This window comes from Puma concolor, chromosome B2 (assembly GCF_028749965.1).
Source record: "Puma concolor isolate L17-30 chromosome B2, mPumCon1.1.hap2, whole genome shotgun sequence".
NCBI classification, from domain to species: Eukaryota; Metazoa; Chordata; class Mammalia; order Carnivora; family Felidae; genus Puma; species Puma concolor.
The window spans coordinates 69,066,951-69,086,403 of NC_141671.1; the positions used below are offsets into that span (position 1 = coordinate 69,066,951).

At 39.2% G+C, this 19,453-nt stretch overlaps 1 protein-coding gene across 1 annotated transcript in view; it reads right to left on the reverse strand.

Moving 5' to 3' along the window:
- CDC50A (cell division cycle 50 P4-ATPase accessory subunit A) overlaps window positions 1-19,209 on the reverse strand; it is a 41,834-nt gene extending 22,625 nt beyond the window's left edge. Inside the window, exon 1 of the mRNA XM_025925978.2 lies at window positions 18,851-19,209. Within this exon, the coding sequence (XP_025781763.2) occupies window positions 18,851-19,087 (237 nt within the window). The 5' untranslated portion in view covers window positions 19,088-19,209. The remainder of the gene's footprint in view (window positions 1-18,850) is intronic.
- Between the last annotated feature and the right edge of the window lie 244 nt (window positions 19,210-19,453).

The following is a 19,453-nucleotide window of genomic DNA, read 5'->3' on the forward strand; positions in this document are numbered from 1 at the left end:
AAAAGTGAGAAGGAAAAAGAATTTGAACTGAGCCATTAAAAAAAAAGTAAAAAGAAAAAAAACATTTGTACAAGTGAAAGAGGGGGAATAGAGAAGCAAGAAAATAGAGAGCACAGACACTATAAACACTTAATACACACTGTCTGTTAAAAACTACAATAGTCCTGGCAAAGTCTGTTTTTATTCTCCTTATTTTAACCTAGGAAACTGTTATTTAGGAAAGTTCAATAATTTTCACAAGATTACCCTGTTAGGAATGATGAGCAAGAATTTGAACCCAGCTCTGCTTTTCTCCAAAATCTATGTTCTTTTCACCCTAGTAGGAAAGTAGGGTGCACTGTGTGAGTGACAGAAGTAACAGGGGTACAATAAGGCAGCAGGGTATCCTTACAGCACTGAATAATATATTTTCAAGTATTTAAAATGTTTTATTAATAGGTAATATATCACTATAGACAAATTCCTGTCAAAAATGCTCACCAGATAAAGGGAGTAAAGGAAAGAAATAAACATCCATATTTAAATTATTTACAGCCTCTTAAAAGCAGTTGAATGATTTTTTTTTAGGTTCAGTCACTCCATTTTAATCTTTTCTGAAGATTACTTTTTAAAAAATCAAAAGCTTAATTCTAAACTTACAGCTACAAAACAATTTAGTCCTTTATGTCTTAATCAAACTGTATGGATCATATGAAATCTGTTATATGTTTCTATAAATTAGAGAACCTAAGTAGGAACCACAGACAAGGATTTTACTACTAATTCAATCAGTAAGTTTCAATCTCACACTTGGAAATGATACACTGATGAAGTAGGTAATAAATAATGTAAATTATGTTTGAAGAAAGGACAGCAATATCAAAACTAGCTTATTAATTCCCAAATGTCTTCTCCATGCCAATACATTCTTAACCTTTTACAGAAAAATTGAGATTCAGAGGTTAAACAGCTGTTATGTAACTATATTAGTTTCCTAGGGCTGCTATAACAAACAGCCATAAACTGGGTGTCTTAGAACAAGAGAAATTTACTCTCTCACAATTCTGGAGGCTAGAAGTCTGAATTCAAGGTATCAGCAGGGCAATGCTCCCTCTGGGACTCTGGGTAGATTCCTTCCTTGCCTCCTTCTAGCTTCTGGTGGTGACCATCAATTCTTGGTGTTCTTGGACTTGCAGCTGCATCACTCCACCTCTGCCTCAGTTGCTGTATGATTCTCCCTATGTCTGTGTCTTCACATCACCTTCCCTCTATGCACATCTGTCTGTTCGCATAAGGTCACCAGTCATATTGCATAGGAGTCCACTCAAATGACCTCATGTAACTTGATTACATCTTACTCTATTTCCAAATAAAGTCACATTCACGGGTTCTAGGAGTAGGATTTCAACATATGTTTTGGGGGGGACAAGATTCAATCCACAACAGTGATAGGTTCATATCTGTCCAGCTCCAAAGTTGCTGTTCTTTCCATTACACTGCACTGCTGCTGCCTATAACCCTGAACAGCATGCACCACAGGACAATTTACAAATATGGAAGTCAATTAAAAAAAAAAAAATTAAAATATTTATTTATTTTTGAGAGACAGTGCATGAGCGAGGGAGGAGCAGAGTGAGAGGGAGACGTGGAATCCCAAGCAGGCTCCAGGCTCTGAGCTGTCAGCACAGAGCCTGATGTGGGACTCAAACTCACCAATCATGAGATCATGACCTGAGCCGAAGTCACACACTTAACCGACTGAGCCACCCAGGCGCCCCGGAAATCAATTTTAAAGTCATTCATTGTATTTTAAAATAAAATTGGTTATCAATTGTGAATACACCACTGTTTTAAACAGTGCTACCAAATCTTCATACTTTGCAACTAAAATATAGATTAAAAACAACTTTGCTATGATAAGTAGATATTGTAGGGGCCAAGGGCAGGCAGCCCCAAGATGGGTCACTTTGGCATGAACATTATTTTAAGTTAAAAGCAATCAAAACCCAGCAGATTGAGGAAATGCCCTTCACTTCCCCCTCAAATGCTTACTTATACCAGGAAGAGAGCCTTAACAGAGATTCCTCTTTACCTAAGAAACTTACCTACACAACAGGGCAACCTTTGCTTTCCCAACACCTCCTTTCACCTTCCTGCTAATGGTTTTTTTCTCCTTTGTATCCTCAGACCCCTATTCCTCTCCTTCGCTCATATATAAACATCATGTTGCTTGACTGCTGGGATTTCGATGACTGTATGCATTCCCTGTAGTATATTATCAAATTTTATTTTCTCTTGTTAATCTGTCTCATGTCAATTTGATTCTTAGTCCAACTAGAAGGACCCTGAAGCGTAGCAGAAATTCTTCCTCCCTGACAATATAATACCAGGACCATCTTAACTTTTAGAGTTTGAAATAGAATTTTATAATACAAAGTTTTTATGTATGGCATTTAATCCATTTCTACCAACAAAAAAAAATTACTTTCAACAAAGTTTTAGTGTATACCTTAAAAGTCTTACTAAGGTATCAAGTTACAAAAATTGCCTAGGAAAAACTAATGAAAAGGGCATTGCTAATTATGCTCCAACCTATATAATAGGGTAGATTAAAGGAACAGACAAACTAATATGAATAAAGCAGACCTTTCTATTTTGAGGAAACACATGATCACCTCTATATAAAATACTGTTTTTGTATAGTCATACAACTGATGTCCAAACATTAGTGGCTTTTACCTATGTCTCAAGCGCTATTTTCTGACAATAACCTCATGCTACCTTGTATCATGTGGCATCCATTATACTCCCCTCTCTAAATTGTCACTGGTCTTATCTCTACCCCCAGTCCCATTTTATTTTCATAGATGTTGAGTTCACTTGGTTGTGTTTCTTCCTTCCTACTTGGAACTCTTAACCATCTCTATTCAAATTTATGGTGATCTTTTGAAAATTAACCCATACATATATGATTTTTTAATCCTTTTTGGTTGTGCTTCCCTAAAAATTTGACTTAAAAAAAAATCAATACTGATGATTCATTGAATCCCTTAATCTTACACCCAACTGTTTTTGTTTGATGTCTGTAAATGGTACTGAAAAAGGACTTCAACTACCTCCATTTTGACCTCAGTCTGTACTTTCTAATTGATTAAGTTCTTTCCAGCTTATCTCTTAACTCAAGCAAAAGACCCTCTGGGAAAGCATCCCCAAGATGGGAACTGAAACGACCGCCCTTTAAGCAATAAGGAGTGCCCTGAGCAAGCAAGAGTCTGTAAGACTGACTCCAAGACAATGACTGCCAGACCTTTACTGCCCACCGGCATGTACCCACTGACCTTTGTCCCACATTTTCCTTATAAAAATTTTTTTAGGGGCGCCTGGGTGGCGCAGTCGGTTAAGCGTCCGACTTTAGCCAGGTCACGATCTCGCGGTCCAGGAGTTCGAGCCCCGCGTCAGGCTCTGGGCTGATGGCTCAGAGCCTGGAGTCTGTTTCTGATTCTGTGTCTCCCTCTCTCTGCCTCTCCCCTGTTCATGCTCTGTCTCTCTCTGTCCCAAAAATAAATAAACGTTGAAAAAAAATTTTTTTTTAATTTTTTTAATGTTTATTTTTGAGAGAGAGAGAAAAACAGAGAGAGAGAGTGGGGAGGAGCGGGGGGGGGGGGGGGTGGGTGGGACATGGAGTCCAAAGCAGGCTCCTGATGAGGGGCTTGAACTGAGAAACCCCAAGATCATGACCTGAGCTGAAGTCAGACGTTTAACTGACTGAGCCACCCAGGTGCCCCCCACATTTTCCTTATATAAACCTAGAAGTATTTTCAGCACTTTCGGAAACTAGTCCACTATCTCCCCAGTGTTGATCACACTAAAATAAATTGCTCTCTTATTTCACCACCACTCATTTTTCTGTCTTTGGATTTTGTCAGCAGCCACTGGCTGAACCTGATCTATTTGGGACCCCTGGAGCCAGGTGTTCTTGCACCCCTGTGCCCTGGCTAAAGCATCACCATTGTCCCAGGCATCTAAACTCAAAATCTCAACTTTGGCATTAGCCCCCAAGTTCTGCAAATTCTTCCTTAACAATATATTTAGCATCCATGAATTTGACTCTCATTGCTTCCACTACAGATCAAACTTGAGACCTCATGCTAATTTTTTTAAAGGAAGGGGGAAAAATTACATTATAGCTTCTAAAAAATTAAGTAAAAATAAGTCACAAAATTTTTTTCAAAACTAAATATAATCAGGGGCACTTGGGTGGCTCAGTTGAGAGTCCAACTCTTGATTTCAGCTCAAGCCATGATCTCATGAACCATGAGATCAACCCCACCATAGGACTCTGCACTGACACTGTGGAGGCTGCTTGGGATTCGCTCTCTTTCCCTGTCTCTCTGACCCTCCTGCCACCCCTCCCCCTCAAAATAAATAAATAAACTTAAAAAGAAAAAAAAAAACTAAATATAATCGTATATAATGTGAGACCTGAGAGCTGAGAACAACAGCCAACTTAGTGTATTGATGAACAATGTTATTAGATGCTCTAATGTCATATAATCATCCTTAAATAAGTTTCAATTAATTTTAGAAATCAAACTACAAATCCATGTAACTGGTAGTTGGTCTTTGGCTTCCAAATTTTCAGAACTAATATGTATACAACAGCACTTACTTTTTTTTTTTTTTATTTATATATGAAATTTATTGTCAAATTGGTTTCCATACAACACCCAGTGCTCATCCCAAAAGGTGCCCTCCTCAATACCCATCACCCACCCTCTCCTCCCTCCCACCCCCCATCAACCCTTAGTTTGTTCTCAGTTCTCAACAGTCTCTTATGCTTTGGCTCTCTCCCACTCTAACCTCTTTTTTTTTTTTTTTTTTGTTTCCCTCCCCCATGGGTTTCTCTTAAGTTTCTCAGGATCCACATAAGAGTGAAACCATATGGTATCTGTCTTTCTCTGTATGGCTTATTTCACTTAGCATCACACTCTCCAGTTCCATCCACGTTGCTACAAAAGGCCATATTTCATTTTTTCTCATTGCCACGTAGTACTCCATTGTGTATATAAACCACAATTTCTTTATCCATTCATCAGTTGATGGACATTTAGGCTCTTTCCATAATTTGGCTATTGTTGAGAGTGCTGCTATGAACATTGGGGTACAAGTGCCCCTATGCATCAGTACTCCTGTGTCCCTTGGGTAAATTCCTAGCAGTGCTATTGCTGGGTCATAGGGTAGGTCTATTTTTAATTTTCTGAGGAACCTCCACACTGCTTTCCAGAGCGGCTGCACCAATTTGCATTCCCACCAACAGTGCAAGAGGGTTCCCGTTTCTCCACATCCTCTCCAGCATCTATAGTCTCTCGATTTGTTCATTTTGGCCACTCTGACTGGCGTGAGGTGATATCTGAGTGTGGTTTTGATTTGTATTTCCCTGATAAGGAGCGACGCTGAACATCTTTTCATGTGCCTGTTGGCCATCCGGATGTCTTCTTTAGAGAAGTGTCTATTCATGTTTTCTGCCCATTTCTTCACTGGGTTATTTGCTTTTCGGGTGTGGAGTTTGGTGAGCTCTTTATAGATTTTGGATACTAGCCCTTTGTCCGTTATGTCATTTGCAAATATCTTTTCCCATTCCGTTGGTTGCCTTTTAGTTTTGTTGGTTGTTTCCTTTGCTGTGCAGAAGCTTTTTATCTTCATAAGGTCCCAGTAATTCACTTTTGCTTTTAATTCCCTTGCCTTTGGGGATGTGTCGAGTAAGAGATTGCTACGGCTGAGGTCAGAGAGGTCTTTTCCTGCTTTCTCCTCTAAGGTTTTGATGGTTTCCTGTCTCACATTCAGGTCCTTTATCCATTTTGAGTTTATTTTTGTGAATGGTGTGAGAAAGTGGTCTAGTTTCAACCTTCTGCATGTTGCTGTCCAGTTCTCCCAGCACCATTTGTTAAAGAGACTGTCTTTTTTCCATTGGATGTTCTTTCCTGCTTTGTCAAAGATGAGTTGGCCATACGTTTGTGGGTCTAGTTCTGGGGTTTCTATTCTATTCCATTGGTCTATGTGTCTGTTTTTGTGCCACAACAGCACTTACTTTTAAAATAAACCCCCCCCAAAAAATCTGTGTTGGTGTGCAGAGCAGTGAGTGTATTTTATGCCATTTTTAAAATCATGCACCCCCCTCCCTCGCTGCAACATTTGCCAATCAACTTGTTTGCTAAATTTTCGGCACTATCTAAATACTGTTCAACAGGCAAATGTGTTTTGCCTTTAGATATAGATGGATGTAGAGAGCAAAATGGAGTTTCTTATGACAAGCAGGAGCCTGTGTCAAGCAATGATGCAAGTAGTTAAAGGTACTGCAGCTAGGAGATATCGCCAGGACCAGCATCAGCTGACACCCCAGAACTGATAACAAGCAGAACCAGAGGAGATATGCAGGGGCCCAAAACTGATTAAATTCCTTTAAAAGGGAGAGGATTTTTGCAGCAAAATGTCACTCTTTAGACTTGACCTCTATGTCTGACCACTTAAAAAAGGCAACTGCCACCAAAGGCTCTGCCTGATTATCTCTGAACAGAACTGAGATCCTTCACTGCTTGAACATAATAAGCAGCAAGTGCCCAGAGCTGACCTGGACCAGATGAGGTCTTATCTCAACTGCGCATCCACAGACTGACTTTTTAACTTCCTATACCCTTCTGTTATCTTGTTTGTTGTATGGCTTATCTTATGTTCTGCTCTGTGTGCTGTGTAAGAAGTCAGGTTTAATCACATGGTGAAATGACACTGAGTTTGGAATCCTGAACCTGCTTTATAATTGTGATTAACTCTGTTCTATTATTGAATAAAGCTGAGATTGTGGAAAGAGACAACTCATGTGTGTGCCGTCATAGAGTGCTCTTGACAATGGATATCATATCATACAAATTTCATCTTCTACTCTATAACATCTTCCTTGGCTAATTTCAAGAATTCCTTCAGACCCACAGTACCATTCAGATGATCAATAAACTGTTTTAAAATTTGATTGTACTTATTCGGTTTAATGAATTTGTTCATTAAAACGTCTTACCCCCTATTAGATGCCAAGCATTGTGCCACAGGATGGAAAAACATAATGGAAAAATACACTATTCATACTACAAAAAAATGTAGACTAGTGAAATAGAAAGTCATGTTAATAATTACAGGATATAATTTGATAATGTTATGTCAGGCCATAAGCTAGTACTTATGGAACCTGAGAAACATATATATCAGGTGGGAAAAGGGAGGAACCAGGCACACTTTCCACAGTGTTGACAGAAATGAAATTTGAAACAAATGGCAGAATAAGAAAAGGAAGGACATTTCAGGTAGACCTGGCAGCATGCCACATTCCAGAAACTACAGTAGTCTGCTATGGCTAGAGCAAAGGGTCGGGGAGTGGTAGGAGGTGAGGTTAGAGAATAGAGAAGTATTTATGATAGCATAAAGAAAATTACATTCGTTAAGGGGTCTGAACATTAGCCTGAATACTAGAGGGGGCCATAGGAGAAACTTTAAGCAAGAAAATGAAATATTAACTAGTCTTTTAAAAAGTTCACCCTGCTAAAGAAAATACCAGACTAGGGCGCCTGGGTGGTTTAGTCTGCTGAGTCTCTGACTCTTGATTTCAGTTAAGGTCAAAATCTCACAGTTCATGTGATCAAGCCCTGTGTCGGGCTCTGCACTGACAGTGAGGAGCCTGTTTGGGATTCTCTTTCTCCCTTTCTCTCTCTGTCCTCGTCCCACTCCCCCCTCAAAATAAAGTAAACATTTTTTTAAAACAAGGAAAAGAAAATATCAGACTAGAAGCAAAGAAAACAGAATGTCACCGCAACAATCCAGGTGGGAAATGTTGAGAACACAAACTAAGAAAAGGGCATTGGAAATGAGGAAAAGACAGATTCAAGATACATAAAGTAGAATCTAGAATCTACAGAACTTTAGTACCTAGAGATGGGATGATGACAAATAAGTTTAGTTTGACTTCCAGGATTTCTGGTGTGGAAAAACCCGGTAGATGGTGACAGCATTCACTGTAAGGCAGGTGCACCATGCTTTTTATGTTGCTAATACAAAGGTCAGCTCTCAACACTCCCTTCATATGAACTAGCAGCAGCAGCAGCACTGGGCATTGCTGTTCACCTACTCTTCCTCAAAACTGGTTTCTAGGACACCACACTTACCTTGTTTTTCTCCTACTTCACTGGCTGCTCCTTTCCAATCCCCTTAGCTGTTCATCCCCATCGCCCCAACCTCTATATACACTGGAGTGATTCAGGGCTGTCTAGATGCTCTCACTTTTCTTTGACCTATAACCACTCTCTTGACTTCATTTTATCTTGTCTTTACTATCATCTGTGTTAATTAACCTTCAAAATAGGTAACCAAAGTATTAACCTTCCCCCTAGACTCTTATATTCAATTGCCTGCTCATTATTTCCAACTTGGATGTCTAAAAGGCATCTCATCCTAGCAAGTCAAAAATGGAACCCTTTTTTTTCAGCCTCTCACACTCACACCCTTAGTACTACACCAAAACTTCCTCTATAGTCTTCCACCATCTCAATAAACTACAACTCCATTCTTCCAAAGTAGGTCAAAATATCTTAAAGTTATCTTTGATTCTATCATTTCTCTCACCACCACCCCCACAAGTCTACTACCTGAGAAAATTCTATTAACTCTATTTTCATAATATATCCTAAATCTAACTGCTTTTCACTGCAACCATTCTACTGTGGCCACCATCATCTCCTGCTTGAATTATTGCAATAGACCCTTATCTCTTTTCCCTGTGCAGGAGCCAAGGGCAAGCTGCTCCAAGATGGGTCACTTTGGCATAAAGATTACTTGGAGTTAAAAGGCCATCAAAACCCAGCAGATTCAGGAAAAGGTCTTTACTTCCCCCACAACTGCCTAAAAATAATTTAAATAGAGGACCTGCTCCAGGAAGAGAGCTATCATCATAGATAACTACATTATACTATGAACTACATATGGTAGACAGGGAGGAACCTACCAAGGCCTGTTTGATCAAAGTCTTCTATGCCCTATTGTTTCTGAATGGCCCAGCAAACATTTGTTTACCAAACAATTATGTCCCTGTGAACTACATTTCTTCCCTTTAAAGTTCCAAGCTTCTATCCCTTCTCCTTAGTTTATTATGACACATATATCTCATTTTGCCTGTTTTTGGAATTTCCATATCTGTATGGATTCCCCACATGTACACTGTTAAATTGGATCATCTCATGTCAGTTTGATTCTTAGTCCAGCTAGAAGGACTTTGAAGAAGACAGGACACTCTTGCTTCCCCCAAACCCACTTCTACTCTTATCCCCACAGGTAATATTCTCTGTATCATGGCCAGAATGACTCTTTTAACCATAAGTAAGATCATGTCACCAATCTGTGTGAAACTTTTCAATAGCTTCCAAAATCCTTATCCTTACCCATATGATGTGCACCCCATTACTATACCACTCAAACCCTATCTTCTACTATTCTTTCCCACTTCTCACTCTACTCCAGCCACATTGGCCTCTCTGCTGTTCCTCAAATATCCTATTAAACACACTCTTCAAGACTTTTGCTCTTACTATTTCTTCTGCCTGGAACATCCTTCCCTCAGTTATCAATATGGCTCATTCCCTGACTTCTTTCAGATCTTTATTCAAATACCACTTTACTGAGGCCTTCCCAGACTATTCTATTTAAAATTGTCAATCATTCTTCAACCCTTCCTATTCCCTTTCCTTCCTTTATTTTTCTTCATAGCATTTTACATCCAACTATCCAATATACTTCAGATATGATAAATTAAGGAGCAAGTTAATGAAAGATAAGAATGGACATTATCAACAAGTGTGGACCCTTCTTTTCAAACAGACTGTGGAGAAAAAAAAGAATACAGAGCAGCAACTACAGGAATGAAAACAAAGGGTAAGAGTGCTAGGATATGAATTCTAGCTATGTGATTAAGCAAACAACTTAATCTCAGAGTTAACATCCCCTTCTTAAAAAAAAAAAAAAAAGTAATAATAACATTACCATGTATCACTATATCAAATGACACATGGATGTAAAATTTTTAGCAGGGTAAACACTCAAAGTTAAGTCATTAATATTTTTATTACTACACAGAATTAAGATAGGACTTTTCATTTTTTAAGAGGTAGAACTAGAACACACTTACATGTTGAACAGAAAAGGAAAAAAGAGAGTCTGAAGAAAATAAGAGGGAGGTAATGATATTCAATATTCCTTCTATTAACATATTTTTAAAAAATTTATCAACAAAGTGATACACCTGATTTGCATTTCACATATAAAACAACACATAATGGCTTTTACTATGAGATCAAGTTCAACTCACAACTATAATCAATATAAAAATGCAATCTATTTTTCAGTGTCTAAGCTACTAGACTCATACAAGATGATTTAGCTCCATCTAGCCAACATATTACTACCAGACAAATCTTCCTATATATAGCCCAATTTTGCAGAGACTCCTAACATCCTCCAACCTCAAGCTCTGTGCTACCTTTCTTCCATAGTTGAAAACTCAATTACTAACTATGGAGAACAAACTGATGATTACCAGAGGGAGGGCTGGGTGGGTTGGATGGGTGAAATAGGGGATGGGGATTAAAGAGTACACTTATCATGATGAGCACTGAGTAATATATAGACTTGTTGAATCACTATACTGTACACCTGAAACTAATAAAACACTTTATGTTAACTACACCAAAATTAAAAATCTTAATTAAAACACACACACACACCCACACACACCCACACACACAAACACACATACACAGGGGTGCCTGGATGGCTCAGTCAGCTGAGCATCTGACTCTTGGTTTCGGCTCAGGTCATGATCTCGTGGTTTCATGAGTTTGAGCCCCACATCAGGCTCTGTTCTGGCACGGCAAAGCCTGCTTGGGATTCTTCTCTGTCCCTCTCTCTCTCTGCCCCTCCCCCGCTTGCGTGTGTCTGTCTCTCTCAAAATAAACTTTAAAAAAAAAGAAAAGCAATTTCTCTAAAAACAAAACACACACACACACACACACACACACCCCAATCTTATTATCAAAATAAAGACCACATTTCCAGCCTCTAGCCTCCTTTATAGTCATGTGGTCTTGTTACTAAGTGGAGGAGTACGTGGCAGCTTCCATGAACCTTCTTTAGAAGGCCTATCCCTTTGTTCTCTATCCCTTCTTTCATACCTCTGTCCGGAAAAGGATGTGACAACAGAATTTTCTCCTCCATTCTGGCCTGTCAGCACGGGATCCAATCCCTAAGAATGGCAGAGCAGTAAACTAGACAGAATGAGGACCCAGTAAAACAACCTCTACAACTAGCCAGAAACCAGGTTTCTAAGGGATTTTTACATGAGAATGAAAATCTTAATTCCTCCTTGTTGAATCCAATCCTAATGGATACACACTGTATCAATCACTGTCACTTCCCTAGTTCAATATACTCATTATCAAATACTCAAGTCTATCCACAACCTAGCACTGGGTTATTTGCCCTTATTCCGATTTTCTCTATACGTTTTGATTTCCTGTCACTACATCTCTGTTCATACTAACCTTCTTTCTTGGAAGGCATCCAACCTCCCATTTAGAAGTGTTATTTATCCTTCCAGTTCCAGCTCAAAGCCCACTTCCACCACAAACCTTTCCATGGTTATTAAAGACAGATGTGATCTTATCTTCCTTTGAAATATTAAGGCATATTCTATTTGTGCCACTCAGCTAGCAATGCTTAGTTTTCCTTTTAGGTGTATAATCTCATCTACCCGCCCCCTCCCCCCACCCATCCCAAAGGATTCTAGGCGCCTTAAGACAGGCTCTCTGCATGAGAAAAAAAAAAAAAAAATTAAGAGGCCCTGTCCAAACATTTTTCTAACATTCACTATATCCAGAACAGCACTTTGTGTACAGAATGTGTTCAATATCAATTAAAACTCCTGATAAATTTAATTCAGCCTATAGAGTTTTTACCACCAAAACCCATTATGTCCTTTATCAGCTAAAATTCAAGGGTAGCCTGTCCTAATGTCCAGATTGTAATAAAATCTGTTGGATATAAACACAGTTTGTGAACATGGGAGTGTAGCTATCTCTTTCAGATACTAATTTCATCTCCTTTAGATATATGCTCAGTAGTGGGACTGTGGGATCCTATGGTAGTTCCTTTTTTAATTTTTTGAGGATCTTCCATAAAGGTCGTACCGATTTACATTCCACTGAGTTCCTTTTCTCTACACCCTCTCCAACACTTGTCATTTCACATCTTTTTGTTAAGAAAGTGGACCTTAAGTGTTCTCACCAAAGTGTTTACACTAAAAAAAAATTTTTTTTAAACAGGTAATTGTAGGTGACAGATGTGCTTATGAGCTTGATTACAGTGATCATTTCACAATGTACACATATATATATCAAACCATCACACTGAACACCTTAAAACATACAATTTTTATTTGTCAACTATATACCTCAATAAAGGTAGGGAAAAGGTTTATACTAAAGACAATAGTCCATAACTTATCCTAGAAAGAAAGAGGCTACTGGGGGAAGAGGAACTACATACAGTTCCCCTATTTTAAAAAGTTAATATTAAATGTCAAAAGCATACAAAGCACAGTACAGAATACAATGATAAACTGTAGACCTGCCCATTAGCTTAAATACAAAACACAAAGAATCAGAGGTAAAACAGAACAACAGATGTAGATGACTAGATTAGTTTAAGAGTTATCATATTTCTCAGCTTTGTTTTGCTACCACTATAATTGTTCCTCTAAATCAAACTTCCACTTCTTCTTAGTAATTCTAAAAATACATCCTATTCCTAAGAAACAAACTGAATTTAATGTGCTGGGAAAGGTGGAATTTGAAGGACATGCAGTATTTACACTATATAAGAAGGACTGGAAAACTTCCATTTTTGAATGTGAATTTGTCTTAAAGGAAATCAATATTAAGACCTAAACAGGTCACCCAACAAAATGCTGAGTAATAAGGTAAATCATTGTAGGTATTAATTAGATTAATTTTTTTTAAATGGCATTTTAAGTACCCCTTTGAACTAATAATTACATGCTAAAGAATTTATCTGAAATCCTTTCTTCAAAGTAAAAATTTCAAAAGCAATTTTTTTTACCTTGCTTGAACTTAATCTGACTGTGACAAAAAAAATGAAAAATGATACCACCTGAGTCAAGATTGTTAAGTTTAGCTAAGGTATTATATATCTATTAAATGTGTACAAAGAAGACTGAACACAAGCAATTATCAGGGATCATTATACCTACCTTGAAAGATTACTGAGGACTAGAATGTATAAATTAAACACTGCTATTTTTGTAACAAATGCTAAATTTGCCTGTATGTTTCTTCAAAACTTGAAGTCAAGGGCAGGAAATTCTTTTCTGTAAAGGGTCAGAAAGTAAACACTCGACTTTGCAAATCAAGAAGCAAGGTCAAGGATATTATGTAGGTTCCTATATAACAAAAGAAAACAACTTTGCACAAATTTTTATTGATGAAATTCAAAATATAATAATAACAATGGCATACAATATTTTGGTAATACAGGTCTACTAATAAGAATGGAATTATTTGGGGGAGGGAGGGGTAACATTTCATGTAAGTGACGTCCAAAATTAGTGTTCCCTATCATCAAATCAATTGCAATTGTTCATCTATAAAACCATTCATTCTCAGTTCTTGAGCTTTACAAAATGGTCTGGGCCAGCCATATTTACTTTGTCATATCTTGCTCTAAGTACTAAAGTTACTTGAGAAACAAATTAAAACACTACAAACTTTTTTTTTTTTTTAATTTTTTTTTTCAACGTTTATTTATTTTATTTTTGGGACAGAGAGAGACAGAGCATGAACGGGGGAGGGGCAGAGAGAGAGGGAGACACAGAATCGGAAACAGGCTCCAGGCTCCGAGCCATCAGCCCAGAGCCCGACGCGGGGCTCGAACTCCCGGACCGCGAGATCCTGACCTGGCTGAAGTCAGACGCTTAACCGACTGCGCCACCCAGGCGCCCCTACAAACTTCTTAATTTCCAAGAGTCAGCTTCTAAGCAGCTGCAATTCATTTGAATATCAAAATTTTAAACTTCTTAACATAAAGTGCCTTATCTCTAACAATCATTTCTACACAGCAACTTATTCCTCCTTGACTCTTAGCTGTAAGTTAAGCATACACAAAGAATAATACTAAATGCAGAAGAGAAATCTAATCATCTTAAAAATCTTATTATGGGGGCGCCTGGGTGGCTCAGTCGGTTGAGCATCCGACTTCAGCTCAGGTCACGATCTCACGGTCTGTGAGTTCGAGCCCCGCATCGGGCTCTGGGCTGATGGCTCCGAGCCTGGAGCCTGCTTCTGATTCTGTGTCTCCCTCTCTCTCTCTCTGCCCCTCCCCTGTTCATGCTCTGTCTCTCTCTGTCTCAAAAATAAATAAACGTTAAAAAAAAAAAAAATCTTATTATGTAAGAATCCAAGTTACACAGGAGTACAAACAACAGATAAAAAATATTTTTATCAGAAATTAGGGAAACAGAAAATAACCAGAATTAAATAATTGAGGGCAGTAAATGACATAAGATAAAGTAGAAAAGAGGTGGAATTTCTCTATCAAACATGCTGGCAGCAAGGGCGTAGTGGGTGGGAGGGTTCCTATCCCACTAAAAGTTAATGAAAACATTAACTTGAACCTTTTGGCACTATTAACTTGAAGTAAATAGTTAGTTTTTAAATTTACTCTGAATATTACTTTGAAAAATGTCTTCATCTGATTCTAACCATTAATTTAAAACAATATAACTTCACACTGATAAATACCTTTGCAAAAGTTAAGAATATTTCATTACCTTTCTCAAGTTAACTCTATTCAAGAAATATCTCAGCCTCACCAACAAGGTCCCAAGACTAGAAAATCATTATTTTTGCCATAAAAGTATGTGACTGACTCCTACAACTGCCAAATTAAAGGAAATATTCATTCCTTGCTGCTAATATTAAATGAAGATATTAAACCTTAGTGTTGAGATATTAAATATTTAAAATATTTTCTTATGAATGATAAAATTAACAACTTTAGTTTTCTAACAACTTCATTGAATTAGATGGTGGAAAATCTAAAACCCAACTAAACAAGATATACAAACCTAACAGGATGGAGCTGGGAAGATAATACGGCCACATAGAAGCATTAAAATTTAAAAATATCTTTTCTATACCCTTTTCAGGGGAGTCCAATGTGCTCTGTAAGAGTAATTTTTTAAGATAACATTTCTGGGAGAAGGGTAAAGACCCATCGATTTTTGTGTCTCAAAAATATGGATTTCTGATCTTATCAGCACTTTAAACTAAATTACAAAAGCATTCTTATTTGACAAGTCTCCTCTGGCCTAGTAATTTGATATAATACAGCAAAGAAAGTTCTTAAAATTTCAAAATTGAGGGGTGCCTGGGTGGCTTAGTCAGTTAAGTGTCCCACTGCAGCTCAGGTCACGATCTCACAGTTCACGGGTTCAAGGCCCACGTTGGGCTCTGCACTGACAACTCAGAGCCCGGAGCCTGCTTCAGATTCTTCATCTCCCTTCTCTGCCCCTGCCCCACTCACACTTTGTCCCTCGCTCTCAAAAAGAAATAAACATTAAAAAAAATTTTTTTTTTTTAATTTTCAAAATTGAGGGGCGCCTGGGTGGCGCAGTCGCTTAAGCGTCCGACTTGAGCCAGGTCACGATCTCGCGGTGTGTGAGTTCGAGCCCCGCGTCAGGCTCTGGGCTGATGGCTCGGAGCCTGGAGCCTGTTTCCGATTCTGTGTCTCCCTCTCTCTCTGCCCCTCCCCCGTTCATGCTCTGTCTCTCTCTGTCCCAAAAATAAATAAAAACGTTGAAAAATAAATAAATAAATAAATAAATAAAATTTTTTTCAAAATTGAGGAAATAAGCTAAAGAGGTGTAAACAACTTACAGTGTAGAGACTGGCAAGAACTTCTCATTACCCATTTACTTTTAATAACCCTCAACATATTTTTTTTTTAATTTTTTTTTCAACGTTTATTTATTTTTGGGACAGAGAGAGACAGAGCATGAACGGGGGAGGGGCAGAGAGAGAGGGAGACACAGAATCGGAAACAGGCTCCAGGATCTGAGCCATCAGCCCAGAGCCTGACGCGGGGCTCGAACTCACGGACCGCGAGATCGTGACCTGGCTGAAGTCGGACGCTTAACCGACTGCGCCACCCAGGCGCCCCAACCCTCAACATATTTTAACCTAAACTAGTGGCTAACAAAAGGTGGAGAGCTGGCAGAAACAAGCATGTATGTTTTGGGAATGTTCCCTAGTTTTTCTAATATTTCACATTGGTTCTAGTCCAGAACCACTTTTCTACATATTTAACAGCCAAATTAATTTTTAAAATTCTATTTACACAACTATCAGCATTGGTACAAAATTCCTAATCATTACCAATTTTCATTTCATCTGGTTCTAAAGGTGATACAATTCAAATATGCAGCATTTTTAAAACTCATGTTAAAGCTCGAAGTCATAGATTTTTAGAGTTGAACAGCATTTCAGAGATCATCTAGTCTGAATCTTTTGATTCTTCAAGAAAAAGAAACTGCGACTCAAAAGTATGCCTATGATCACAATCTAGAGAGTAACAGAGCTGAGACCTCAACTCTAATGCCTTGAATCTTCAGTGCCCTTTTCATCAGACCAAGGCGCAGGAGATTCCTCAGCCCCCCCGTGATTCAGAATCACATATATGAGAGCTAGTTAAGAAATTTCCATTTCAACAACTGCTTACTTATTTCAGAACCCAAAAGTCTTAAAGAAAGTAAATATTTATTTTCATAGTATATTAAACATTAACAGAAGTTAAGTTCTGATAATTTAGCAAATACCCATCATATAAAATTCTAAATTATTGCTACTTTCATCTTATTATCTTAAGTTTAAGTAAAATGATCAAATTTCTAACGTTAAATTCTTTTCTTCTACTTAACTACAAACATTGCAGTAGGATTCTAGTGTAGTGTACAAGATCAAGGCTGGGAATCAAGACATCTAGGTTTTTGTCTTAATTTTACAACACTCTGATAGCTTAGTGACAAATATCAATCCCTCTGACTCCATTTCTCATCTCCTGATCAGTGATTATCATATTGAAAGGAACTACTTATTGTAAAAACTTAGTGCCAGGAATATTACCTATATTGTTTCTAATTCTCGTATTTTAGAAGAGAGGCATCATTCACCTATTTTACAGGTGAGGAAACTTAGGCTTGGAGAGATTAAATTTTCCAAGAAACTGAGCTAGTTAGTTAGTAGATGAGCTGGAATTTAACCCTACCTCTGCCTAACTCCAACCTAGAGCCCATGGATCCCTGCATTACACTGTTTTTGCTCAGATCCTAATATGTATGATCCTACTGTGGTTGGGTGAACAAGTACTATCTACATATGCAGGACACTTAGGGAGGTAAAAAGGATAAAACAAAAATACATGCTGAAGAAACATACTGTAGCACTTTCTCCTGTTACTAAACAAAAATGAATTTTTAGTAAAACATTTAAAAACTATGCTACTGATACTATTCTTATTAGTATTATTAACATCAAAGTGAGCACTGTACAATTAAAAGACAAACGGATTTTGCTTTTAGAAGTAACATCGTAAATTATACCATAAAATAGGTATTTTTGTTCCTATTCCATTAATTGAAATAAAATTACTCTGAAAGACCCATTAAATCACATGCACATATTTAAAGTATTTAATAAAATTAGAAAAAAAATGGCATAACCTAACAGAACAGAAGGAATCATGAGAAGATACCAGTTCTTGCCTTTCCAAACAGATAACTATACCCTTCGATATACAAGAGGATGGGCAGATTTTAATACAGGGCATCTCTACAAAGCATTTACATTCCAGTATCAACCTATCTTCACCACTACAGATAGATGAAGATACTATGATACGGCCCCGACAGTCAAGATGCTTTCCCAAGTTTCTATGTCATGTTTATAACAGTAAAATGTTCAGTAGATAGTGTACAACTAATTCTCTGCGTAGAGCCCTTGACTCTTTTCCAAATTTAAATTCGGGGGGGGGGGGGGGGGGTACCAGAGCGATGTATTTCACAGTGATTAAGCGTAGGTTAAAAGCAAACCAGAATTGAAGATTCTGGTTACCTTTAACCTATATCATGCCTTACAAGTAAGAGCATTTATTAGCCCCAAATGAAAACTTCTGTGCGCACTTCGGTTACGTGTCCGAATATGTGACCTGATAACACGACAACTTTGCATAAAAATCATCAATACCTCTATGACTCTGGCTCCTTTCCTAACAATGGCCAACGTGTTAATCTCTGTAATCCCTACACGAGTAATGACTCTGACCACATCAGTTCTTCCGGAGTTACATCCAGATCTAACTTCTCCCCCCCCCCCCCCCCCCCGCCCTTTTTTTAAACCTCCGTTGGAGGCGAAAAACCCGACCGAACCACACAAACCGCGCACTGAAGGGGCGGGCGTTCTTCACCTGACCCACTCCCTGCATTAAACATCCATTCCGTCCGTAACCCTGTAAATCGCAAGAGGAAACTCGGACAAAACTGCAAATATAGAAAACAACACAGAAAGAAAAAGAAGAAACAGAAGAGAGGGAAGACGCGGGGGAGGGCGGAGCCCGCCTGTCAACCTCCAGGGAGCTGAGGTTGGAGTGGAGCGGACCGGGAGGACCCCGCTCCAGAGCAGCGCCAACTCCCACCGCCGCTCCCTCCCCTCACCTCGATCTCGCGGATGTTGTTGGAGGTGACGAAGATGCCGATGCCAATGGGGATGAAGATGAGGCCGATGATGAAGAAGGTAGGTAGCACCGTGCCAGCCGTAAGAATGGGCTGCCAAGCCGGCAACCGTTGCTGTTTGAAGGCCGTGTTATCCGGCCTCCGGTTCTTAGCGGTGCCCCCAGGAGCACACGGGGGCCCACCATCCACTTCATCCTTCGCGTTATAGTTCATCGCCATCGACCCCCACGGCGCGGCTCCGCGAAGCGCAGGTGGACCACCCAGGGGACCCGCCTGCTGACCCTGACAGAAGACGCGCAGGCGCAGGCGCCGCCGCCACCTCCTCTGTAAAGGCGGAAGAGGCGGGACACCCTTCCGCAGACTGCCGCCGACCGGAAGCGGGAGTCGGCTGGGGACGCCAGAGGGAGGGAGAGAGGAAGGAGGGAGAAGACTGAGGGACAGGGGGAGGGGAAAGGGGAGGAGGGTAGAAGGGGGAGGGAAGAGGCGGACGCACCCTGATCATCTGCCCTGTGACGACAAAGTGAGGGCCTCAATCCCCCAGAGCGTGGACCTACGTTGCGCCTGCGCCGCCCTGGGAGCGAAGAG